Source organism: Cherax quadricarinatus, chromosome 32, assembly GCF_038502225.1.
Source record: "Cherax quadricarinatus isolate ZL_2023a chromosome 32, ASM3850222v1, whole genome shotgun sequence".
NCBI classification, from domain to species: Eukaryota; Metazoa; Arthropoda; class Malacostraca; order Decapoda; family Parastacidae; genus Cherax; species Cherax quadricarinatus.
Window position 1 is genome coordinate 35,002,762 of NC_091323.1, and position 26,711 is coordinate 35,029,472.

A 26,711-nucleotide genomic window follows, 5' to 3' on the forward strand; every position below is an offset into this window, starting at 1 on the left:
AGGGTCAAGCATCACACCAGTGAGTTCGACTAGTAAACCCATAGTCTGCTACCCAGAGCCATCAGGGTCAACAGCTAATCTTCCCCATGTGCTCTTAGATATCACTTATTTCCCACGCCACTTTTATCGTACTGGTACCACTGAACGGATTATCTTATGTCAAAAAACCGTATTAAGGTATTTTTTTTCTTACGAAACTTACTAGCAGGTTCAGGAGAGGTAACGAGACAACGAAGGTCAGGTTTGTGGGAGAAGCCATAACCATAACGTGGTAACCACTCACTGGACCGGTGACCAGTGGTCAGACCAGTGGTGGTTGCTCTCGACTCGGGTGGCTGAGTTAACAGTGTCTACAATATCTTATTACCCCTTGTGGAAATGGTAACGTTTTTATTAGGTTAGTTGGTAACACTGAAGGATGTTCCACGTTACACTCAAATCCAGTACAATGGAAACGATTGCAAGGGTAACAAAAACATTGTGATAATACTAAGATTGGCCTAAGGTTGGCCTGTATGTCAAAGAGTCCCTTATCTGCACGGAGTTGCTGAACACCACAAATGAGGTAGTTCTATCGATAAAGATCGAGAACCAAAACCTAGTCATTGTGGTTGTATACAAGCCACCAGATGCAACCTCCCAACAGTTCAAGGAACAGCTACTGAAAATCGATTACTGTTTGGAAAACCTTCCAGCTCCATCCCCAAACATCTTACTGCTTGGTGATTTCAACCTAAGGCATACAAAATGGTAGAATGTAGCAAATAATGTTATAGCTGAAACAATCCCCGGAGGTAGCGCAGATGAAAGGTCACACACACATGAGCTACTAAGTCTCTGCGAAAAACACACCTTAAGCCACCAGATAGTGGAGCCAACAAGACTAGAAAACACACTTGACCTTATCTTCACAAATAATGAGGACCTGATAAGAGACATAAGAATATCAAAAACAACTAATTCCGATCACAATCTAATCGAAGTCCAGACGTACATGCATAGGGGTCCTGAACAACAGAATGCATGTACCTGTGAAGGTGTCTTCACAAAATACAATTTCAACAACAAGAACATCAACTGGGACCAGGTAAACCATGTCCTAAACGAAACATGTTGGGAAGATGTCTTAAATGACATGGACCCAAACCAATGCCTTGAAAGGATCAACTGCCTGGTAGCCGAAGCATGTTCTAGGCATATTCCCCTAAGAAAGAAGAAGAGCAGGAGTAAACTGGAGAGAAAAAGACGCTCCCTCTACAGAAGACGACGAAGAGTCACTGAGCTCCTCAGGAGTGCTAGAATATCTGATACACGAAGGGAGGCGCTGACCAGGGAAGTGGAAACTATCGAACTTAAGCTAAATGACTCTTACAGGAACCAGGAGAGGCAGGAGGAGCTTAAAGCTATTAGTGAAATTGAAAGAAATTCAAAATATTTCTTTTCATATGCCAAAAACAAGGCAAATACCACATCTAGTATCGGGCCCTTACTCAGACAGGATGGGACTTACACAGACGACAACAAGGAAATGAGTGAAATATTGAAATCCCAGTACGACTCTGTGTTTAGTGAACCACTAATCGGTCTGAGGATCGACGACCCAAATGATTTCTTCATGAATGAGCCTCAAAACTCCATAAATGTATGCCAGATTTCCGACATTACCCTAACTCCGATAGATTTCGAAAAAGCCATTGACAACATGCCTATGCACTCAGCCCCGGGCCCAGACTCGTGGAACTCTGTTTTCATTAAGAACTGCAAGAAACCCCTCTCGCGTGCCCTAAGTACACTATGGAGGAGGAGCTTGGACATGGGTGAAATTCCACAGTCACTTAAAACAACGGATATAGCCCCACTCCATAAAGGTGGCAGCAAAGCATTAGCTAAGAACTATAGACCAATAGCTCTGACATCCCACATCATAAAAATCTTTGAAAGAGTGCTAAGAAGCAGGATTGCAAATCACCTGGATTCCCAAAATCTGCACAATCCAGGGCAACATGGGTTCAGGGCAGGTCGCTCCTGCCTCTCACAACTACTGGATCACTATGACATGGCCTTGGATGCACTGGAAGAAAATCAGAATGCAGATGTAATATACACAGACTTTGCAAAAGCATTTGACAAATGCGATCATGGCGTAATAGCCCATAAAATACGTGCTAAAGGAATAACTGGGAAAGTGGGGAGATGGATCTACAACTTCCTAACAAATCGAACACAAAGAGTAGTGGTCAACAGAGTTAAATCGGAGGCTGCCATAGTGAAGAGCTCTGTTCCACAAGGCACAGTACTCGCCCCCATCTTATTCCTTATCCTCATATCAGACATAAACAGAGATATACACCACAGCACCGTATCATCCTTTGCGGATGATACTAGGATCTGCATGAGGCTGTCATCTGCTGAGGACGCGGTTAACCTCCAAGAAGATATAAACAAAGTTTTCCAGTGGGCAACGGTAAACAATATGATGTTCAATGAGGACAAATTCCAACTACTCCGTTATGGAAAACTGGAGGAGATAATAACTAGAACATGGTATGGTAAACATGAGGAAATTAAATCTTCATCAGAGTACAAAACAAATTCTGGCCACAAAATAGAGCGAAACACCAACGTCAAAGACCTGGGAGTGATTATGTCGGAGGATCTCACCTTCAAGGACCATAACATTGTATCAATCGCATCTGCTAGAAAAATGACAGGATGGATAATGAGAACCTTCAAAACTAGGGAGGCCAAGCCCATGATGACACTCTTCAGGTCACTTGTTCTATCTAGGCTGGAATATTGCTGCACTCTAACAGCACCTTTCAAGGCAGGTGAAATTGCCGACCTAGAAAATGTACAGAGAACTTTCACGGCGCGCATAACGGAGATAAAACACCTCAATTACTGGGAGCGCTTGAGGTTTCTAAACCTGTATTCCCTGGAACGCAGGAGGGAGAGATACATGATTATATACACCTGGAAAATCCTAGAGGGACTAGTACCGAACTTGCACACGAAAATCACTCACTACGAAAGCAAAAGACTTGGCAGACGATGCACCATCCCCCCAATGAAAAGCAGGGGTGTCACTAGCACGTTAAGAGACCATACAATAAGTGTCAGGGGCCCGAGACTGTTCAACTGCCTCCCAGCACACATAAGGGGGATTACCAACAGACCCCTGGCAGTCTTCAAGCTGGCACTGGACAAGCACCTAAAGTCAGTTCCTGATCAGCCGGGCTGTGGCTCGTACGTTGGTTTGCGTGCAGCCAGCAGCAACAGCCTGGTTGATCAGGCGCTGATCCACCAGGAGGCCTGGTCACAGACCGGGCCGCGGGGGCATTGACCCCCGAAACTCTCTCCAGGTAAACTCCAGAACAGAGTATACTACTGACTCCGGCCATACAATAGAGCGGAAAAATAATGTAAGGGACCTGGGAGTAGTAATGTCTGAGGATCTCACTTTCAAGGATCACAACAGTGCCACGATCGCACGTGCAAAGAAAATGATAGGATGGATAATGAGAACTTTCAAAACGAGAGATGCCAAGCCCATGATGATACTTTTCAAATCACTTGTTCTCTCTAGGCTGGAATACTGCTGTACATTAACATCTCCATACAAAGCAGGTGAAATCGCAGATCTAGAGAGTGTACAGAGATCCTTTACTGCACGTATAAGTTCTGTCAAGCACCTTAACTACTGGGAACGCTTGGAAGCACTTGACTTGTACTCGTTGGAACGCAGGAGGGAGAGATATATCATAATCTACACTTGGAAAATCTTGGAAGGAATGGTCCCAAATCTGCACACAGAAATCACTCCCTACGAAAGTAAAAGACTGGGCAGGCGATGCAAAATGCCGCCAATAAAAAGTAGGGGCGCCATTGGTACACTAAGAGAAAACACCATAAGTGTCCGGGGCCCAAAACTATTCAACAGCCTCCCATCAAGCATTAGGGGAATTGCCAATAAACCCCTGGCTGCCTTCAAGAGAGAGCTGGACAGATACCTAAAGTCGGTGCCGGATCAGCCGGGCTGTGGCTCGTACGTCGGACTGCGTGCGGCCAGCAGTAACAGCCTAGTTGATCAGGCCCTGATCCATCGGGAGGCCTGGTCGTGGACCGGGCCGCGGGGGCGTTGATCCCCGGAATAACCTCCAGGTAAGCCTATACCTGGCAGTAAATTAGGTCGCTATTATATACTTTTTATGAAATACTATGCAGCGAGCTGATATTCATTGTTTGAAAAGGTATTCGGATACTTGAAAACAGGTATAGGTATGTTTCTAGAATTAAGAATTGAAACACTAAAGGTAAACCTTCAATTGTTTCCATTCCGTACTGTGTCATAAGTTGGGAATACTTTCCTCTCCTGATCCATGTGATGGGTAGTTTCTTAACTGATGATACAACTCGTTATTTTAAATTGTGTTCGCTCCTTCATGTGGTACTGCAAACGCTCAAACAGATGTTGTCTAGAATATAGAGGACGCTAGAGCAGTTGTTTTCACAATATTTTATCAATCTTATTTAGACAAGTCTTGGAAAGGAAGGCTAGTTGTGTGGGCAAATAACTTTTGAATAAATTGCAGTGTCTTCAGATTTTCCGTGTACCTCTCTCCTCCTGTCCTCATAGACTTCATCCGTTTTCTGTGGTGAGGTGGATTTTCTGTTGTTTTTAAGAGAAGCTATTGAGTATTAAGTAAGTGCACGAAATTCACCTTTACAAAGAATTATATAACTTGTAGATAATTTTACTCTTCGGAAATTTATAAAATTTAACGTGAGGGCTCTGGGGCCATGTGAGGTGAGGAAAGAGGTGGCTGCTTCAGGGGACATGAATTTGATATTAGGACCCTGGTCACATTTCACCCAGGTTAAATTTCACCCCAGGATAATACGGGTGCTCTGATAGTGTACAGTGTTATAGAGGATGTGTGTACTCGCTTATATGTGGCTGCAAGGGTCGATTCTTAGCTTCTGGCCCCGTTCTCAACTTGAGCTTGCTAGATTCACTCTTAATATCGTGTGCCCTATCGTTCCTTCTTGACATCCCAGTGACTCATCTGTGTCTTTGACTTCACGCTGTGGCCCAGATTTCCCATTTATCGTATCTCAAACGCCTGTTTACACTATAAATTCCTTCGAATATTTTGTATGTTATATCTCCCCTGGTTGTTCTATCCTCAAATGTCGTTCGATTCAGTTAGATTAGCCTCGCCTCCTAGCTCATACCGCTTAACTCAGGAACAAGCCTTGTTGCGCTCTTCTGCACTTTTTCCAGTTCTTTTTAGCATGCTTTTTCAGGTGCAGGTTTAATACTGGTGCTTCGTACTTCAGGATGGGCCTGATATGCATAAGTGCCCGGAAATACTCATTGTTGAGATTCCTGAGGATCACTCTTTGATTTGTCAAGCGAACATTGGTTCCAGATGTTATGCGGTTTAAGTGAGCCTCCGGCTAAATCCTAGGCACTATGCGCCCCTAGATCTTTCTCTTGGAGTGAGGTTTGCAGTCTGTTTCCCGGAGACTATACACCGTGTAATACCTGTTTTCACCGATCTTCACGACCTTGCATTTGCTGGGGTTGAATTCAAGCAACCAACTACTTGACCAGTTCTGCAGTTCGTTCGGATCCATTTGCATGTGTGTGTGTGTGTGTGTGTGTGTGTGTGTGTGTGTGTGTGTGTGTGTGTGTGTGTGTGTGTAAGTGTAAGTGTAAAAAATTTTTGAAGTCCGATAAAACGACTAGCGAAACCACAAAATGCTTTAGTAAGCATTTGGTGACGAAGCAGTATGTGGACACTTTTGAATGGTTTTCTCGATTCAGAGCAAGACGAAGGTCATTTGAGAATGAAGAACCGTCCGGCAGTTCATCAACGTGAAAAACAGACGCCTGCATTGAAAAAGTGAGGAAGACTATTCAGGAAGATTGTTGTCAGAGTATCCAAGACATTGCAGGTACTGTGGAAATTTCTTATTGGTTGTGTCAAAGCATTTTGACTAAAAAATTAAACAAACATGAGTCATGTTGACTCGAGACCAGTTAGACTGTTAAGCCATTACGATTTCTGGCCAAGAACAACATGGCGGTCGTCCCTCTCCCTACCTGGAGGTTATTCCGGGGATCAACGCCCCCGCGGCCCGGTCCATGACCAGGCCTCCCGATGGATCAGGGCCTGATCAACTAGGCTGTTACTGCTGGCCGCACGCAGTCCAACGTACGAGCCACAGCCCGGCTGATCCGGCACTGACTTTAGGTATCTGTCCAGCTCTCTCTTGAAGGCAGCCAGGGGTTTATTGGCAATTCCCCTAATGCTTGATGGGAGGCTGTTGAACAGTTTTGGGCCCCGGACACTTACGGTGTTTTCCCTTAGTGTACCAATGGCGCCCCTACTTTTTATTGGGGGCATTTTGCATCGCCTGCCCAGTCTTTTACTTTCGTAGGAAGTGATTTCTGTGTGCAGATTTGGGACCATTCCTTCCAAGATTTTCCAAGTGTAGATTATGATATATCTCTCCCTCCTGCGTTCCAACGAGTACAAGTCAAGTGCTTCCAAGCGTTCCCAGTAGTTAAGGTGCTTGACAGAACTTATACGTGCAGTAAAGGATCTCTGTACACTCTCTAGATCTGCGATTTCACCTGCTTTGAATAGAGATGTTAATGTACAGCAGTATTCCAGCCTAGAGAGAACAAGTGATTTGAAAAGGATCATCATGGGCTTGGCATCTCTCGTTTTGAAAGTTCTCATTATCCATCCTATCATTTTCTTTGCACGTGCGATCGTGGCACTGTTGTGATCCTTGAAAGTGAGATCCTCAGACATTACTACTCCCAGGTCCCTTACATTATTTTTCCGCTCTATTGTATGGCCGGAGTCAGTAATATACTCTGTTCTAGTTATTATCTCCTCCAGTTTTCCATAACGGAGTAGTTGGAATTTGTCCTCATTGAACATCATATTGTTTACCGTTGCGCACTGGAAAACTTTGTTTATATCTTCTTGGAGGTTAACCGCGTCCTCAGCAGATGACAGCCTCATGCAGATCCTAGTATCATCCGCAAAGGATGATACGGTGCTGTGGTGTATATCTCTGTTTATGTCTGATATGAGGATAAGGAATAAGATGGGGGCGAGTACTGTGCCTTGTGGAACAGAGCTCTTCACTATGGCAGCCTCCAATTTAACTCTGTTGACCACTACTCTTTGTGTTCGATTTGTTAGGAAGTTGAAGATCCATCTCCCCACTTTCCCAGTTATTCCTTTAGCACGTATTTTATGGGCTATTACGCCATGATCGCATTTGTCAAATGCTTTTGCAAAGTCTGTGTATATTACATCTGCATTCTGATTTTCTTCCAGTGCATCCAAGGCCATGTCATAGTGATCCAGTAGTTGTGAGAGGCAGGAGCGACCTGCCCTGAACCCATGTTGTGGAATCCAGGTGATTTGCAATCCTGCTTCTTAGCACTCTTTCAAAGATTTTTATGATGTGGGACGTCAGAGCTATTGGTCTATAGTTCTTAGCTAATGCTTTGCTGCCACCTTTATAGAGTGGGGCTATATCCGTTGTTTTAAGTGACTGTGGAATTTCACCCATGTCCAAGCTCCTCCTCCATAGTGTACTTAGGGCACGCGAGAGGGGTTTCTTGCAGTTCTTAATGAAAACAGAGTTCCACGAGTCTGGGCCCGGGGCTGAGTGCATAGGCATGTTGTCAATGGCTTTTTCGAAATCTATCGGTGTTAGGGTAATGTCGGAAATCTGGCATACATTTATGGAGTTTTGAGGCTCATTCATGAAATCATTTGGGTCGTCGATCCTCAGACCGATTAGTGGTTCACTAAACACAGAGTCGTACTGGGATTTCAATATTTCACTCATTTCCTTGTCGTCTGTGTAAGTCCCATCCTGTCTGAGTAAGGGCCCGATACTAGATGTGGTATTTGCCTTGTTTTTGGCATATGAAAAGAAATATTTTGAATTTCTTTCAATTTCACTAATAGCTTTAAGCTCCTCCTGCCTCTCCTGGTTCCTGTAAGAGTCACTTAGCTTAAATTCGATAGTTTCCACTTCCCTGGTCAGCGCCTCCTTTCGTGTATCAGATATTCTAGCACTCCTGAGGAGCTCAGTGACTCTTCGTCGTCTTCTGTAGAGGGAGCGTCTTTTTCTCTCCAGTTTACTCCTGCTCTTCTTCTTTCTTAGGGGAATATGCCTAGAACATGCTTCGGCTACCAGGAAGTTGATCCTTTCAAGGCACTGGTTTGGATCCATGTCATTTAAGACATCTTCCCAACATGTTTCGTTTAGGACATGGTTTACCTACTCCCCAGATCTAGCCCATGTGACTTCTTTCTGTTCCCCAAAATAAAAGTGGGACTCGAGGGGCGGCGTTTAACGACGTGGAGAAGATTCAAGCAGAATCATAGGCCGCGCTAGCTGTTAGGAAAGGAGAATTCTAGAAATGTTTCGAGAAGTGGCAGAGGCGCTGGGATCAGTGTATAGCCTCCCAAGGAGAGCACTTCGAGGGAGACAATTTTAACTGGGTAACCCTATATTTTTTTTTCGGCGGCAGTCCTGGATTTTTTTAAATAGCACCTCGTATGGTGTAGCGAATAATTCCTTGTTGAGATTCCTGAAAGATGTTCTTAAGTTTGTAAATCTTTAGTTTGCTGTGGCGGTTATTTGGTTGATATGTTCGGAACTATGTTCACCCCGTGGTCTTCTTTCAGGAAGGTTTGTAACTTTTGCTCTTCCTCCACAATTTTATAGTTTTAATTAGTTGTGGTTAAATTCTAGTAGCTACTTGTCAGACTAATCCTGCAGTTTGTCTTTCCCTGTCAGTTTTTCTCATTAGATTCATCTGCGAAACGTGATATCAATGATTGTTTCTTGTGTCATCGTTTATATACAAAAGAAAGTACTGGTCCCAGAGCTGGCCCTTGTGGATCCCCATTCCTCACTGTCCCCCCCCCCTCCTTCCACATACCTGGAGGTTATTCCGGGGATCAGCGCCCCCGCGGCCCGGTCCACGACCAGGCCTCCCGGTGGATCAGGGCTGTTACTGCTGGCCGCACGCAGTCCAACGTACGAACCATAGCCCGGTTGATCCGGCACTGACTAGCTCTCTTGAAGGCAGCCAGGGGTTTATTGGTAATTCCCCTTATGCTTGGTGGGAGGCTGTTGAACAGTCTTGAGCCTCGGACGCTTATGGTGTTTTTCTCTTAATGTACCAATGACGCCTCTACTTTAATTGGGGGCATTTTGCATCGCCTGCCCAATTTTTTATTTTCGTAGGGAGTGATTTGTGTGTGCAGATTCGGGACCATTCCTTCCAGGATTTTCCAAGTGTTTATACGTCTTACCAATTAATAAATAAAGTTTACACCACATTGACATTGGTGCAAACTGTATTGTGTGACCATTGTAGATTTATCCCAATAAACTACTACTTTGTATCTATTATGCAAACCAAGTTTTTTTTTTCCACTCTGCCGCTTCTTACGTCTTAACTTGCCTAATTTACTCTCCTAGCGTCGTGGATCCTGTCATAGCTATTCGTAAACCTGTATAGAGCATGTCATTCCACTTGTCACCCTGAGGCTGAGTAAATACTGACCACCAACTTCATATTTTCGCTAACCAGAACTTTTTCTTTTTCTCGTATTGAGTCCAATATTTGGTTTATAAATGTTACGTTTAATTCGTGTTCCTCGGGACTAGGCCTTTACATTTGTATAGCCTACATGTGCCTAGTTGTGGAAATGAAGTCACAGGTATTAAGCTGCCCTAGTTGGAAGGTCTCAAACGTACCCATGGTAAACATTGTAACAGCGCGTGCTCGTGCATTCTTCTCTCATAATGGTACAAGACGGACACAGCTAATCCACGTTTTCACTTACAGTTTGTGGCCTTGTTGTGAGTGCACAAGCAATGGTACTCCAATTTGTTTTTGATTCTTTAGATATAACAGATCGTATCGCCTCCCTCCCTCCCTTCCCATATTTATCGTCATATTTTTGAGAACTAACATATTGCCCTGAATGTTACTCATATTTAGTCATAGGGCTAAAATTATTTGTAGAAAGCATAGCGTGAAAAGATGTGAATACAATTATTAAAATGTGCTAAGGTCAAACTTTAAAGGAAGACAGTTTATCTGGCTCGCTTACACCTTAATATTCCCTGAGATACACGTCTGCTGCAGCGCATTCACTGTATGATTCTAAGGGTTCACTCGCGTTTCGCTGAAAATTTACATACATTATCTGGTGGGAAGAGTTGTTCTCATTATAATGAGGTTTTGTAGCTAATAAAAGGTTATGGGGAGAGCGGCGACCAAGCGAGATGTACCTCCTCTTGTGCTGGGTGTTGGTGGTGATGGAAAACATTGGTGGAAGCAAATTTTAGCGTTGTGTGGCAGCATGTTTACTAGTGTGCATTTTGGTTTCTAGAGTCCAGGGCGGCGATAGGACGGAACCACTTAACAGGGTGGCATGGAAGGCAGGTGTGTGCGTGTGTACATGCGTGTGCGTGAGCGATGTGGAGGTTGGCGGGCCCACCTCACGTGTGCGTCTGGGGCCAGGCTGCCGCCCCGCGATCAATACTCTATACTGTACTTTCCCACACCACTTATTCTTCCGCTTCTTGAGATTCCCTCTGTTAGTATACGCAGAATTATCGCTATTTTAACAGACGAGAATGCTACTAGTGTTCTGTAGAGGAGACTTGCATAAATAGTTGTTAAACTACCGTTGGTGCATACATGTTCTCACGTGCATATGTACTCTTCTAGTTGTACTGCTGGGGGTGAAGGTATAGTTCCCGGACCTGACTTAATTCTTACATACCTACTTTAGAAATTCCTAACCTAAAGGACTAGATCGTATCGACTTTTAAAACTGTACATGGTGTTTTTTCTTTTATCAGCCCATCTTGTGCATTTCATTTACCATCCTGAAACAGAAGTGTTTCTAAGCATCCCAACGGCTTTTCCACATATTTAGCTGTGTTTGATTCCACTGGCGACCTCTGCTCGCATCTCAAACTGCCTCTCCCTATAAATTTTGTCTGAGTATTTTGTATGTCACGATCGTTCTCTTCATGGTTTACTCCGTGTTGGTACGTTAAGGTTCTTCAGCCTCATCGTAGTTCAGCAGTGTGACTCTTACAGGTTTAGTGCTTCTCAGGGAACAGGCGGGATTTTAATTCAAGGCATCCGAGCCCAAAAACCAGCAGACCATTATTCTAAGCACTGTACCATGTTGATCTAACATGATATATTCGACTAGGTATGTAAATACGCTTAGAAAGTTAACGAGAGCACTACTGTGACCACAAATGTAATTATTTTTAAATATTAATCTCATATCATGGCTGTACAAGCTACAGCTCAAATCCCTTCAAAGTCATTTTCACTGACTTGCAGAATCGTAATATCGTGATTATAACAACTCGAGGAATGGGCTAGATGCGAATCCATAGTAACCTAGTCCGAAAACTAGCAGGTGAATGAATGCTCTTGTGTTGTCAGCCAAGTCTAAAAAAAATTCCTAGTATGTAGAAATATGCCTAGTTGGGTGAATCCTGTTAGACCATCATTGTACATTGGTTAGAGCATTGGCCTGCAAGTTACTCTTAATTTGTTGAGAGAGAGAGAGAGCTTGTCAATAAAGTTAGGAATCCTTAACTTGTAAATAGCTTGTCAATATACCTAGGGATCCTTAACCTAACCTTGTCAAACCCTGTGTAAAAAAAAAAAAAGGTGTGCGCGCGTGCGTGTGCGAGAGAGAGAGAGAGAAATTTATCCTTCCTGTAAGTCGTTAGTCACATTTTAATTGATGGACTTCGTATAGCAATGTGCCCCGTGGCCTAGTGTCTAAAGCTCTCGCTTCACACGGTGAGGTCTGGGTTCGATTCCCGGCAAGGGTAGAAACACTGGGCGTGTTTCTTTACACTGGTTGTCTATGTTCACCCATCAGTAAAATGGGTACCTGAGTGTTAGTGGACTGGTGTGGGTCGCATCCTGGGACAAAACTGACCTAATTTGCCCGAAATGCTCTGCATAACAAGCAGCTTTCTATGTAGCAGTATGTCATTGATGTCAGCTATGGTCTGTATACCTTGTAGAAATAGATATATGATATGATTATGATAACTTACAAGCAACAGTTGCTTTGCAGATAACAGTTCTTTTGGAAGGTTCTGAAGAGAATTTTGTAAAGATTGGTGGAAGAATTTGCGAGGATGTGCAAGAGTGAAAAGAGCAAGGTGATAAGAGTAAGAAAATCTAGGCAGTGAAACATTACTATATTACAGGGAGGAAATTAATGTATTTTAGATAATGTGTCAGTAGATGGGCCTACGAATGATGGAGAACCCTGGAATAAGTGAGGGGGGGGTGATGAAGGTTGGTGTGTGTCATCATCTGGATAGAAAGTTCATCTATGGAGGCCCAAGAGTATACATAATTGGTACCAACACTTACATGGTTGAAAGGCATGGTCTTGAAATATTACAGTGAAGATGAGGCTGAAGACACTGGAGATGTCATGTTTGAAAGGAATATGTTTTGTGATTATGTGGAGAATTAAAAGTGTAGAAATTAGAAGATAGCTAATCTGGGGGGTGGAAAAAGAGGTAGGTGTTCAGGAAGGGTTGGAGGGAGGGGGTGAAAGAGGTTTTAAGCAATAGTGTCTTTAGCATCCAGCAGACATGTGAAAACACTACAGCCAGGTCTCGATTAGTGTAAATTTTTATTTAGTTCAAAATTAATAAATGCTAGTGCCCCCTCCCCAACTCTTCAAATCATGCACAAAAATTACATATAATTTGATAATTCAAATTCGAAGAATGTGACCACTTAAGGGGATTCATTATTCACACTAATCGAGATCTGGCTGTAATTTAAATTGCAGTAAGTTGAGAAAAGTTGAAGATAACTTACGTTGTAGAAACTGCTTTGCCAGAGGCATAGTGATGGCTGAGCAGCACCAGGAAACAAAATCTGAATTTATATTGTTCGTGGTGCAAGAATGGGTTTGTATGAACCTGGATGACACCTCAACACATCTATGGGTGACACCTCTATTCATTCTTGGGTGGGGGATTCAGGATGATTAGTGTCATTCAATTAGCTCACTGTACATGCTAATATTACTGGCCTTGGGAAGTGTGCTCACACACAGGGGTAGCACTGTTTCCAGTTAAAGTTTGTGAGATTGAAATTTGATACCCTGTACTGAAAAGCAATGTTAATGAAATAAACTAAGCCAAGGATTGTGAGAAGTGGCATTTACTAATGCAAACGTTAGGTTTAGCAGAAAACACGGAAAGCCAATCTTTCTTAAGTGACCAACTTGACCTGTGGCTCCCAGAACCCCATTACTGATGGCTGTTAGCCACTTTCCTAAATCTTTCTTGACAGGAATACAATAAGAAGCTACTCCTTTCTGCCTTTCTTGTGTTGAAAAACCCACAATGCAGCAGGTCTCAGGAACATTAAACTCTTCCAACACTGTTTCATTGCAACTCATCATCAGAAGTAAACAGTATCAGTGGCACGTGCTTGACAGGCAACATGGACTTCTTGTTCTGTGATATCAAATGCACACGTGTCCCACATCTTTTGTGAAATGGAATTATTTTTATTACCAATCCACAAATTGGCAACAAAATTAAAAATATTTTGTATGCATATTTTACAGATGTACTTGTTTAATGGATTTAGAGCTCTTTGGTTTTCTCATAATCCATAGTATGTATGTATTTTATGTTTTTTTGGGGGGAGGGGGGTAGTATACTGTGTATTAAGATAGTGCTGAAAGTACACTGCATTGAGGATCCATTATGCTATTTTTTTTTTTCCAGATATCTTGATGCATATGAACGCATTAACTTTCTTGGGGAGGATGGGGAAGAGCGAGGAACAGAAATGGACGATGGAGAGGACTCCAGACTGATGAGGACCAAACGTGCTATTAGGTCCCTTAATACTGTACCACTCTGTTACAACCATCAACAGCACAATGTCTTAGGTAAGATCATTATTCTCAGTCACATCCAAGTTTACACCTTCCTCTTAAAACTTGTTCAGTTGAAATTATAAGTAGTTATGATACGTCTTGTGTCTGTTTTCCACTTATTCTTTCTAGTCTAGTATGTAGTTGTGAAAGGCATGATATTCTTGCTCTAAATCTATATTGACTTAGGTTGTTCTGATTAAGTTATTTTTTATAAAATATGTAATTTGGCATCTCATGACCCTCAAAAATTCTTATGATGCATGATGTTAGTACCACAGGTCTGTAATTTTTAACCAGATCACCACTGTCTCCTTTTAGCAGGGAGGTTACATCTGCATTTTTTAAGAACTTGGATTTCACCTAGATCTAAGCTCTTTATCCAGAGTATACTGATTGCTCCTGATAGTGGTGATTTTCACTTTTTAAATAGAGTTCTATGAATTGGGCTCAAGTGTGTGTGGTGGGGGGGGAATGTATTCTACAATACAGTATTTCTGAGGAATTTGTATTTGTCAGACAAGCAGGAATATTGCTTTTTAAGTGCAGTAATAATTACTGTGTATTTTTACCATATTAGCCTGTGACTTGTGTGTGCAATAAATCAAATTAATGTGTATAAAATGTTGGGTTTTGTATGTAGTTCTGAATAGTAATTTTATTTCAGAATCCATAAGAGGTGTTTCTGGTTTATCAGTAGAGCTGTACAGACCCTCATTGTATGACAAGCTGGCACTCTCTTTAATTTCTCCATTGCCCAATGAACACGACTTTGCCTTCAACGTATGCACAATCCTTAGCAATGAGGGCCGTCATGTTATGCAGCTGAGCCAGTGTCCACGCTTAATCGAGCATATGTTGGGACACACTGGTGTTTACAAAGACTGTAAGTAATCCAAAAATTATATTTAATGTTTTTGTTTTGCTTATTATAATTGTGTATTTTTTTTTTATTTTGAATTTTTTTCAATGAGAATTTCCAAATAACTTCAGTGGGAGTTACAAAGATATACTGTGTAATGAAATTAGTGTGAGGGAAATTAAATGTTCATTGGTTTAAATAAGGGTTTTAAGTGGTACTTTCATATAGTCGGACTTGAGTCCTGGAAATGGGAAGTACAATGCCTGCACTTTAAAGGAGGAGTTTGGGATATTGGCAGTTTGGAGGGATATGTTGTGTATCTTTATACGTATATGCTTCTAAACTGTTGTATTCTGAGCACCTCTGCAAAAACAGTGAGTGTGGTGAAAGTGTTGAATGATGATGAAAGCATTTTCTTTTTGGAGATTTTCTTTCTTTTTTGGGTCACCCTGCCTCGGTGGGAGACGACCGACTTGTTGAAAAAAAAAAAGTGGTACATAATGGGAGAATAGGAGAAAAGGTAAATGATATAGGAATGTAGTAGTGTCCGAGATATAGTGATAGTGTGAATGATGTTGAAAGTGTTTCTTTTTTGAGAGGTGGCCAGTGTGTTAAATAAATGGTAAATAATGAGATAATCAGTTTACCTGGAGAGAGTTCCGGGGGTCAACGCCCCCGCGGCCCGGTCTGTGACCAGGCCTCCTGGTGGATCAGAGCCTGATCAACCAGGCTGTTACTGCTGGCTGCACGCAAACCAACGTACGAGCCACAGCCTGGCTGGTCAGGAACCGACTTTAGGTGCTTGTCCAGTGCCAGCTTGAAGACTGCCAGGGGTCTGGGAGGCAGTTGAACAGTCTCGGGCCCCTGACACTTACTGTATGGTCTCTTAACGTGCTAGTGACACCCCTGCTTTTCATTGGGGGGATGTTGCATCGTCTGCCAAGTCTTTTGCTTTCGTAGTGAGTGATTTTCGTGTGCAAGTTCGGTACTAGTCCCTCTAGGATTTTCCAGGTGTACTGTATATTAAAATATATTCCAGTATTCTCTACAGCTCTAAACATTTCTTTATAAGAAAGTAAAAAAAAAATATAAACCTGATGAAAAACAACAGGTAGGCATTGCTGGAAAAAATATTAGTGGTGCTAAAAAAAAAATAACTTTTGACTGATAATTTTAGATGGTCAGAAATCTGATAAAGATGTTGTTTACTTTTAACAACTGAAGACGTTAGGAAATATTCAGTGAAGATTCTACATAGGTCATACCAAGGGAGGGAAATTCCCATAAGGTGAAAAAAAAAAAAAAGTGTATGTAGATCAATGATCAGTGTTCAGAGTATAGGTAAACCTTTGTAAATTATTAGCATATCATCTAGTAATTATGATTCAGTTATACAGTAACACAATGACACACTAGCTGAAGGCAGGGCAGCTGAGGCGCTCAGGCCGGATGGACATGCAGACACGTTCGGGACGAATGTCCCTAACTGAGTTTTTCATCGTTGGCCGAGCCAGTATTTTCATGCAAAGATGCATCGATATCCGATTTTATCGCTAGCCAATGTCATCATTACCTGAGGGTCCACTGTACTGCGGTTTATTAGTAACACTGTAAAAGGGAAACTGTGATGTCACATTGTCATTGTTATAAACCATTTGCTTCTAAGATATAAAATTACTTAAAAATTTTGCAGGGGAAACGCAGAAGTATTTCCTAACTACTTACAAGGAGACCAAAGGAAGAAGCTTGGTACAGTTTTGGATCGACTCTTTGTGTGATAGTAGTGTGTTGGACCTTCTAATTCCTGACAGCTTGGATCAACCACAGATTACAGAAGAAACAGTAGAATTAAACAGATTTGATTTTGCAGAACTTAATACTAGTGGTGCTATAGATAATAGACATGTGCATAGATTGAGCAGTGATAGTTTGGCAAATTTTGATGATAAGGAAATTTTTTTATGTGAAGACACTTGTGAACCCACTATATTAAGGGATTCTTGCATTACAAATGAAACAAATTTAATCTTAGAAAATAGATTAGATGGTGGATGTTTTGAAAATGTAATAGAACCTGAATACGAAAGAATATCCTCTGATGCAATCACACAAAAGCTGAAAAAGGAAGCCATTTCAAAACGATTGAAAAAGGTAAGTAGTTTCATTTTTATATTAGGCTGGTATTTACAGATTTGAAGCTGTTGAAAGGTAGAATTACTTTTATTAAATATAACATGCAATTGTATTATTTTCCATTTTTTTTATTTTAGGGAGAGGGGGGGTGGGTATGCAGTGCAGTCACCTAGTGATCAGGATATATTTTAGACAAAAGGATCGCTGAGAACCATTTACACTGAATATCCCATAAAGGGCTTGTGATCAAAGTAATTGACCTTGTGCTTAATGTCCTTGGAGTAAACCTAAAAGTTGCCCATTTTCCTACGTGCTGTATGACTCCAGGAGATTTATTGCTCACCCTCATGATTGTCTTTGTATCAGATAGATAACATTGGCATGTAAACAGTATGAATGCATTTTGGGAGCAGAGGTTTGCTCAACATCTGGGTTGATCATTTATCACTTCAGATCATTTTTTTTTTTCTTCTTAGCTAGTTCAGTAGATCATGTTACTGATCATTTTCATACTTCACTGCACTTGATTAAAACAATAATGAAAACTGCACATGCAGCCAGGCCCCTCTTATACAGCAGGTTAGGTTCCAGACTACTGCTGTAAAACAGAAATCCTGTAAAGAGAACATATCTGTTATTCACTTTCAAATGTATAGAAAAGCCTGGTAGCATGTTTACACTATCATATATTTAGTGAGCAATAGAGCTAGGCCTAAAAAAATCATATATAGTACACACATTACTTAAAATATTTTTGTACTTTATAGTGAGTGTTGAATATATTTATTGTAGGAAGTCCGAATAAATGAAGAATGGGGCTAGTGTTACATAGGAGAGGCCTGGGGATGTGATTATTGAACAGATAAAAGGTTATTGGCTGGAATACTTGGTGTTTATTTTGGACTGTTTTCAGATTGGAATTTGTTGAATTTTGTCTAAAATTGGCCGAATTACTGACTGTGCACTTTATAGAGTTGTTCTGATAGTTGAATGGAGAGTTTCATGCACTCACTTGCTGGAACAAGGCATACTAGTGAAATGGGCAGAAATTAGGTTGGTTTGAACTATGTAATTGACCTGAAATAGACCTCAGTGGGCAAAATTGCTGATGCTAAATTGTGCCCAGACCAGCAACTTTGTGCCAGTGTATTTCCCTAAGTTACCCATCAGATTTAACAGAAAAAGATTTTCTACCATTTTCAAAGATAATTTTTTTGTATATACAGTATTTTTATAACACTTTTGGTGGCCACCACATAGATCTACGGCATTGAGGCCAGGGTTCCCATGTTGTTCTAAGTCATGAGCTCAGTTTGTTCATATAAGTTGTGAGGAGTAAATTTTGGCCTAGATAAGAGACTGGGTCTGTGTTGTGTGGACACTGAAAGCAATATTAATTTTGGGGATCTGGACAGTGAAAGGGTTAAATCACGTCAACAACAGCACTTTTAATTTCACTGGTTGTTAAATGGTGATATTTCTCTACGATTGTAACTTAACTGATAATTCTGGGTTCAACATACTTTATCAGTCAAATTGAAAATTCATTTATCCAGTCGACCGTAACAAATTTCTGAATTTGATTTTTGTCCATTACTTCTATATGTTGTCTGGCCATAAAGTTTGTCCGTTAAATTAAATAGGAAATCCATCAAATCAGGATGTGATAAATTGATTCCTTTAGTTATGCAGAGAATTCATAGTTTGGAGATTAGGTGATGGTGCAAGGGTAGAAGGGTGAAAAGGTGTTGTTGAGGTGATTTGGACATTTAGGAAGGGTGGAGAAAAATAGGAGGACTTGGAAAAGTGTATAAATCTGTAGTGGAGGGAAGGAAGAGTAGGGGTTGCCCTAGGAAAAACTGGAGGGGGAGAGTAAAGGAGATCTTGTGTGCAAGGAGCCGAGTGTGAGTGTGTTAGACATAAGTGAGGGAAAGTGAGTTTTGACTTGATGTGCTGTTGGAGTGTGATCAAAGTAACATTTATGAAAGGATTCGAGGAAATGAGTTAGCTAGATTTGAGTTCTGGAGGTGGGAAGTACATTGCCTGTACTCTGAAGAAGGGGTAGAGATATTACAATTTGGAGGGGTATCTGTGCTTTTGGCACATTTCTGGGAAGACAGTGATAGAGTAAGTAATGGTGAAAGTGTTTCTTTTTTCTTTGGGTGGGGGTTGCCCTATGTCAGTGCTCTATGATTTTCTTCAATAGGTTATTTTTAAACCTTGACACCTTTTTTTTTTTTTTTTTTTTTTTTTTTTTGGTGATAACAACCAAATCATTTTTTCTCTGAAATCCTTTAGAAAATTGTCAAAGTAAAGGAGTACGATATATGTTTTTCTTAGTTGAAATCATTTGCTCTATGTTCAACATATCACTGATGAACTACATTCTTTTTCAGGTATTAGAATGTGAGGGTAACGACCTTAAACTGGCAAAAGAGGATGGCGAGATACTTCACCTAGGACGGGATCTTGGCACTCAGGATCCTGAGGGAACACGGATCAGCCAGATTCTTCATATAATTCGCAATTTATCCTTTGAAGAGCAGAATGTACCAAGTCTTGCTAGGTCTCAGACATGCCTCCGGTTAGTTTCTTATATGTTATTTCTTTGTACGTATTTGATAGTGGAAAATGTCAGTGCTTTTTCAGTTTTAGTTAACTATGGCAGTGGTGTGATGTAGACATGGCTCAAGTAATGTAGTTTTTTTGCTGTTCATTCAGAATGTAATATTTTATTACACAATTTTTCAAAAGTGATGCAATGGCAGTAGTGATCAATAGATCACTATTGAAGAATGGTATATCCTTGTATAGACAGCAAGGATGTGTTCCAGAATTGCTTCAGGAAGTTGTTTTTTCTCATGACTAACTCCTAGGTTGGTAGTTTCAAGGTGCAGCTAGATGTCAGAGATAGTGGCAGATAAGCAGATTTTATCCCCATGGTGTTTTCCAGTCTCTATGAGAAAATTGAAATATGCGCTATCTACAAGAATGGATTTTTCAGCACGAACACTTTTATTGTGAGGAGCAATGTATGGAAATTGTAATTGCAAAAAAAAAAAAAAGAAGTAAGATGTTAAAACTTATACATGTACAATGGTCCCTTCGATTTCAGTATACATCTGTTCCAGAAGACATGTCGTAAACCTTTCGTAACACAAACCCCTAAATAAGTGATTTTTTTTTTTTTTTCAACAAGCTGGTCATCTCCCACCAAGGCAGGGTGACCCAAAAAAGAAAGAAAATCCCCAAAAAGAAAATACTTTCATCATCATTCAACACTTTCACCACACTCACACATTATCACTGCTTTTGCAGAGGTGCTCAGAATACAACAGTTTAGAAGCATATACGTATAAAGATACACAACATATTCCTCCAAACTGCCAATATCCCAAACCCCTCCTTTAAAGTGCAGGCATTGTACTTCCCATTTCCAGGACTCAAGTCCGACTATAAGAAAATAACCGGTTTCCCTGAATCCCTTCACTAAATATTACCCTGCTCACACTCCAACAGATCGTCAGGTCCCAAGTATCATTCGTCTCCATTCACTCCTATCTAACACGCTCATGCATGGTAATTTATTTTAAGATGCTAGAATGCATTCAACCTGCCTTGGAATACTTTCTTGACTCGCTGGGGTTTTCCGAGTTGTAATTGAGCATAGGCTTTGGCTTGAAATCTCCAGGGGCATTGGCACCCAACAGTAGAGTAAGCCTGTCTTTCACAGGGCAGAGGAGATGAGGCAAGCTGGGCCTGTGTTGAGCAGGCCTGAGCAGGCAGGACAGGACAAGCCTGAGCAGGCAGGACAGGACAGGCCTGAGCAGGCAGGACAGGACAGGCCTGAGCAGGCAGGACAGGACAGGCCTGAGCAGGCAGGACAGGACAGGCCTGAGCAGGCAGGACAGGACAGGCCTGAGCAGGCAGGACAGGACAGGCCTGAGCAGGCAGGACAGGACAGGCCTGAGCAGGCAGGACAGGACAGGCCTGAGCAGGCATGACAGGACAGGATTGAGCAGGAAGGACAGACCTGGCCAGAACAGGTAGGACAGGACAGGGTAGAGCAGGGCAGGACAGACCAGAGCAAACCCCTTCAGCACAGGCCAGAGCAAACCCCTTCAGCACAGGCCATAGCAAACCCCTTCAGCACAGGCCATAGCAAACCCCTTCAGCACAGGCCAGAGCAAACCCCTTCAGCACAGGCCAGAGCAAACCCCTTCAGCACAGGCCAGAGCAAACCCCTTCAGCACAGGCCAGAGCAAACCCCTTCAGCACAGGCCAGAGCAAACCCCTTCAGCACAGGCCAGAGCAAACCCCTTCAGCACAGGCCAGAGCAAACCCCTTCAGCACAGGCCAGAGCAAACCCCTTCAGCACAGGCCAGAGCAGGCAGAGAATTGTACACTTGATATTTACACTTGCCATAGTCTCCCCACTTCCTGCATCTGGTACACGTTCAGTTTTCTTCCCTTTCACCCTCCATCATCATTCTATTTAACCCTTAAATGGTCCAAACATATATATACGTTTTTTCAACATCTGAAAGTATGCAAAAAATGTAGATTTTTTTTTGTTTGTTTTACATTTGAAAACTTGTAAAAAAAAGTAGATCTACTTTTGTAGCACTACGAATTTGAACGCCGATTTGTTTGGACCGTTTAAGGGTTAAGACCTTTTCATCACCCTATCTTGTCTCTGCGCTAAGGCCTGCCCATGCACTCCATTGTCCGTTGTATGGATATTGTATCCCAGATTTTTCATCGCAACTTGACACTAAATTCCTTTGAGGGTAAATCGTAACTCAGAATTATCATAACTCAGGGAACCACTGTGTATGGTATATTTTTTTTTTTTTTTTTTTTTTTCAACAAGTCGGCCGTCTCCCACCGAGGCAGGGTGACCCAAAAAAGAAAGAAAATCCCCAAAAAGAAAATACTTTCATCATCATTCAACACTTTCACCACACTCGCACATTATCACTGTTTTTGCAGAGGTGCTCAGAATACAACAGTCTAGAAGCATAAACATATAAAGATACACAACATATCCCTCCAAACTGCCAATATCCCAAACCCCTCCTTTAAAGTGCAGGCATTGTACTTCCCATTTCCAGGACTCAAGTCCGACTATATGAAAATAACCGGTTTCCCTGAATCCCTTCACTAAATATTACCCTGCTCACACTCCAACAGATCGTCAGGTCCCAAGTACCATTCGTCTCCATTCACTCCTATCTAACACGCTCACGCACGCTTGCTGGAAGTCCAAGCCCCTTACCCACAAAACCTCCTTTACCCCCTCTCTCCAACCCTTTCGAGGACGACCCCTACCCCGCCTTCCTTCCCCTATAGATTTATATGCTTTCCATGTCATTCTACTGTGATCCATTCTCTCTAAATGACCAAACCACCTCAACAACCCCTCTTCTGCCCTCTGACTAATACTTTTATTAACTCCACACCTTCTCCTAATTTCCACACTCCGAATTTTCTGCATAATATTTACACCACACATTGCCCTTAAACAGGACATCTCCGCTGCCTCCAACCGTCTCCTCGCTGCTGCATTTACCACCCAAGCTTCACACCCATATAAGAGTGTTGGTACTACTATACTTTCATACATTCCCTTCTTTGCCTCCATAGATAACGTTTTTTGACTCCACATATACCTCAACGCACCACTCACCTTTTTTCCCTCATCAATTCTATGATTAACCTCATCCTTCATATGTATATGTATATGTACTGATTAATAATTTTTTCTTAATTTCAGATTTCTGGTTTTGTGCATATGTTCAAGATGGGGAGGGCTGGCAGTCAATGCTTTGGATACTTTAGGTAACATAGCCCCGGAGGTACAATTACGTGACCCTAAAATTGATTCATGTTCAGCTTCATTATTAGCGCACATATGTGAAGGTGTGTCTTCACCAGACCGAGCCTTTGTTTTAAGATGCCTGGAAGTCCTCAACAAGCTTGCCATGAATGATCCCAATGAAGAAGTTCTTAGTAACAATATTGATTCTCCGGTAAATCTTGTTTCTCTATTTTTGTTGCATACATCAAAAATTATTTGGTATTAATGTGGCATAAATTCAACATTGCATTAGTATTTTCTTTTTACTTGTTTTTACTAAATATAAAATTTTGCAGGTATATGGGCAAATCTGCAGATATCTTACAATCCATGACATAATGCTTTTGATATACACTTTGGAGTGTCTTTACTCATTATCATCATTGGGGACGCAAGCATGCAATGCTATAGTTCGTGCAACAGGATCCATTCATACACTCATCTCTCTCCTCACTGTAGAAGCACAAAGTTATGGTCCTGAAGCTTGTATTGGTATGAAGGTAAGCATCACAAGCATTTTGTAGTTATTAGGTATTTAAATAAATGTTTTCTAGATATTTGTTATGGAAAAACGTTTATTATATTCCATTTATAGGCATGCCAGATTTCTTCAAAAAATTTTCAGATTTTCTACACAAGCTTGAAGCTGTAAAATTTAATAAACTGTTTCAAGGCTTTGGGGTTCTAGGGCCAGTTTCTTGCTCCTGAAAAATGTTCATTGTAATATTGATACCAGCATTTCTGGTTTGGTATGTGTCTTTTGAGAGTATGGTGTCTGTTGGGCATGACAGACTAACATGCTTTAATTTTTTTCCCTCTTACAAGTAACCTAAGAATTTGAAATATTTGTGTTTTGGCATCAGTCACTTGTGTATTATGCACAGGAATTTTGTTTTACACTTGTTACTAAGGTATTGATGATCTTTGTGTAGTTGAGATAGAAATTGATAGATGCAAAATAAGAGATTGGTTGTTTTAAGTGACTGATTAATGTTTATTGAAACTTAATATTTTTTCTTTCGTTAGGTCGTAGAAACTGTAACCGGAGTAGTTAGTGAACCGGAGCCAGTAACTCCACCGCCGCCTCCACCTCCTGCCCCAGCTCCAGCTACTAGTGTTGCCACAGTATCAACACCAACCCCTCCCCCTGTCACTACAGCAGTGCCTGTTAGCAACACACTTCCTACTACACCAGTTGACACTGCTGCTTCCAAGACCCCCCTCACTAAAGTTGTTACCCCTGTAGTTGCTTCACCAACAACTGCTGCTGCTACTACTACTACTACCATGGCTGCTGCTCTTGCTGGTGGCGACCCAAAAAAGCTTGCAGCTAGAATAGTGAGTAACACTTAATGTGGTCTTATTTTGATGTCATTTGTATTAGTAAGTGCTACAATATGTATTTTTGTATTTGAATAAATCTGGAAATTAAATGGAATTAAAGTCTGAGAGTGAATTTGCCCAGAGAAATTTTTTTTTATTGAACTCTGAAAGAAATATAATTAACAGGTTCCACCAGAAGTTGAAGAGTTTGTTAAAGAATGGGTTATGAAGAATTATGAAGCTTGTCAAGGAAATGCCATAGAACAAGCAATAGTGTATCGTCATTTTGCAGCTTCTATGCATTCTATGGGCCGCAAACAGGGACTGAATCCAGTTCTCCTTTCAAATTGTGTAAGGTAAGAGCTGCAGTACATACAGTAATTTAGACTGGGAAACATGAGCCTTATTCAGAGGAGAGAGAATATGTAAAGCTTTGGAAAGAACACATTTGAAATCCAGAAATGATTGCAGTTTATCATTTCTCTTTGTTTACTATCTATTCTTGCTTTCCCACAAGATATGAGATGGATCACTTGCAGTGTCGTATTGAAATACAGTAAATAGTCTTCTAACAGCTACAGCACTACATTGTACACTATGCTTGCTAAGGAGATTCTTTAGGTGAGACCTATAATTTATTCCAGTCTCAGAATACTTTGCCAAAAGCTACTTTTCATAGCAGAATCTTGTGCAAAATCCTTAACATTCAGTAGGTAAATTTGCACATCTTTCAACTTTTTTTTTTATTTTTTTAATCTGTAGTTTCTACATTATCTTGCATAATATCTTCACTTTCTGCCCCAGGATATTTTTTACATAACCAAACCATCACAGAAAGGCAGAAGGGTCACTATTGTAACCAGAAATATTCCAAGGCAGAAACAGAGTAGACTAGAAAAGACCTTTTACCAGGAGAGCATTTGGACCAAGAATAGTAATGAAAATTGAAAATTGCACCCAAACAAGAAACAGAGCCAAAGCAAGAGCAGTAATGTGAAATGAACTAGACTGATGCCAGGAACCAAATGTTGCATGTGCAGGGGTTAAAGTGCAATTATAATAGAAATACTGGAGGGCCCCACTTATATAACAGGTTAGGTTCTGGACTACTGTTGTAAAGAAAAAGTGCTGTAAAATGAAACGTAACTCATTTTTCCTTGTTTAAATGTATATAAAAGCCTGGTAACATGTTTACACTTGCATATTAAATGAGCAATAGAGCTAGGTCCAAAACATGCATACACAGTACACACATTACTTACCTTAGAATATTTTCATCCTTAGCTTATAGTGAGTGGTGAATATATTTATTGTAGGAAGTCTGAATAAACAAAGAATGGATACAGTGGAAAGCCGCTACATTAACAAAATGCTGTAAAGAGGGGCCTGTCTGTCCCATATATGCTTATATGGGTTGAGGTTTTTTAGGATAAATTTTTTAAGGAAAAAATAGCAAGCCGACTTGTTCACATTCCGCTCCTAGTGCATACTCAGTCTCTACTTCCACTGTGTATCTAGAACAAACGCTACACTCAATAACCCCCCCACCCCCCTCAAACACACCAGTCATCTCCCATCGAGGTAGGGTGGCCCATCTTTCACACATATTCACTTTCTTAGCAGAGGCACGCAGATATGACAGTTCAGTTGTCACTCCAAACAGCAAATATTCCAAACGCCTCCTTGAAAGTGCAGGCATTGTATTTCCCACCTCCAGGACTTGAGTCTGGCTAACAATTTTCCCTGAATCCATTCACAAAATATTACCCTGTTTACACTCCAACAGCTCAAGTCCCAAAAGCCATTCACTCCTATCTAACATGCTCACACATGCCTGCTGGATGTCTAAGTTCCTTGCACACACAACCTCTTTTACCCCCTTCCCTCCACCTTAAATATACAGATAAATTTGATAATATCCATTAGTTTTATTTGTGTTGGTCAAGCTCCAGGGAGTCTTGTTTGGGCAAAGTTGTAATCCTCCTTCCTTAGGTTTTTTTTTAAATGCTAGGTTCAATAAAGTTATGGTAAAGTTAATTATGTTAAAAATAAACTAAGGCAAAACCACACACAGTAGGGCCCCACTTATACGGCAGGTTAGGTTACCAGGCTACCGCCTAAAAGCAGACATTGCTGGAAAGCAGAACACCATTTTTTTACACTTATTATTTTTATTATTTATTTTATCATCACACTGGCTGATTCCCACCAAGGCAGGGTGGCCCGAAAAAGAAAAACTTTCACCATCATTCACTCCATCACTGTCTTACCAGAAGGGTGCTTTACACTACAGTTTTACACTTATTAATGTATATAAATTCCAGATAAGTTTACACTATTTATATTAAATTAGCAATAGAACTAGGCATTAAAAACAATAAAAAGTAAAATACACACACAGTACACTCGTTATTTATCTTCAGATATTTGTAGTCTTAATGTAGGGTGACAGGTGAGTAGTACATACTTATTGTAAAAAGTCAGGTGTGGGAGGTATGGTAGCCAACCAGGC

At 41.1% G+C, this 26,711-nt stretch overlaps 1 protein-coding gene across 3 annotated transcripts in view; it reads left to right on the forward strand.

Annotated features, from left to right (window-relative positions):
- Positions 1–26,711, forward strand: part of Bap170 (Brahma associated protein 170kD) — a 160,393-nt gene that overhangs the window by 88,791 nt on the left and 44,891 nt on the right. For all 3 annotated transcript variants that reach the window (XM_053778790.2, XM_053778791.2, XM_053778792.2), the window contains exons 4-11: positions 13,870–14,036; positions 14,689–14,907; positions 16,577–17,034; positions 19,413–19,600; positions 22,793–23,048; positions 23,173–23,376; positions 23,903–24,214; positions 24,386–24,555. In XM_053778790.2, coding sequence (XP_053634765.2) covers positions 13,870–14,036; positions 14,689–14,907; positions 16,577–17,034; positions 19,413–19,600; positions 22,793–23,048; positions 23,173–23,376; positions 23,903–24,214; positions 24,386–24,555 — 1,974 coding nt within the window. The remainder of the gene's footprint in view (positions 1–13,869; positions 14,037–14,688; positions 14,908–16,576; positions 17,035–19,412; positions 19,601–22,792; positions 23,049–23,172; positions 23,377–23,902; positions 24,215–24,385; positions 24,556–26,711) is intronic.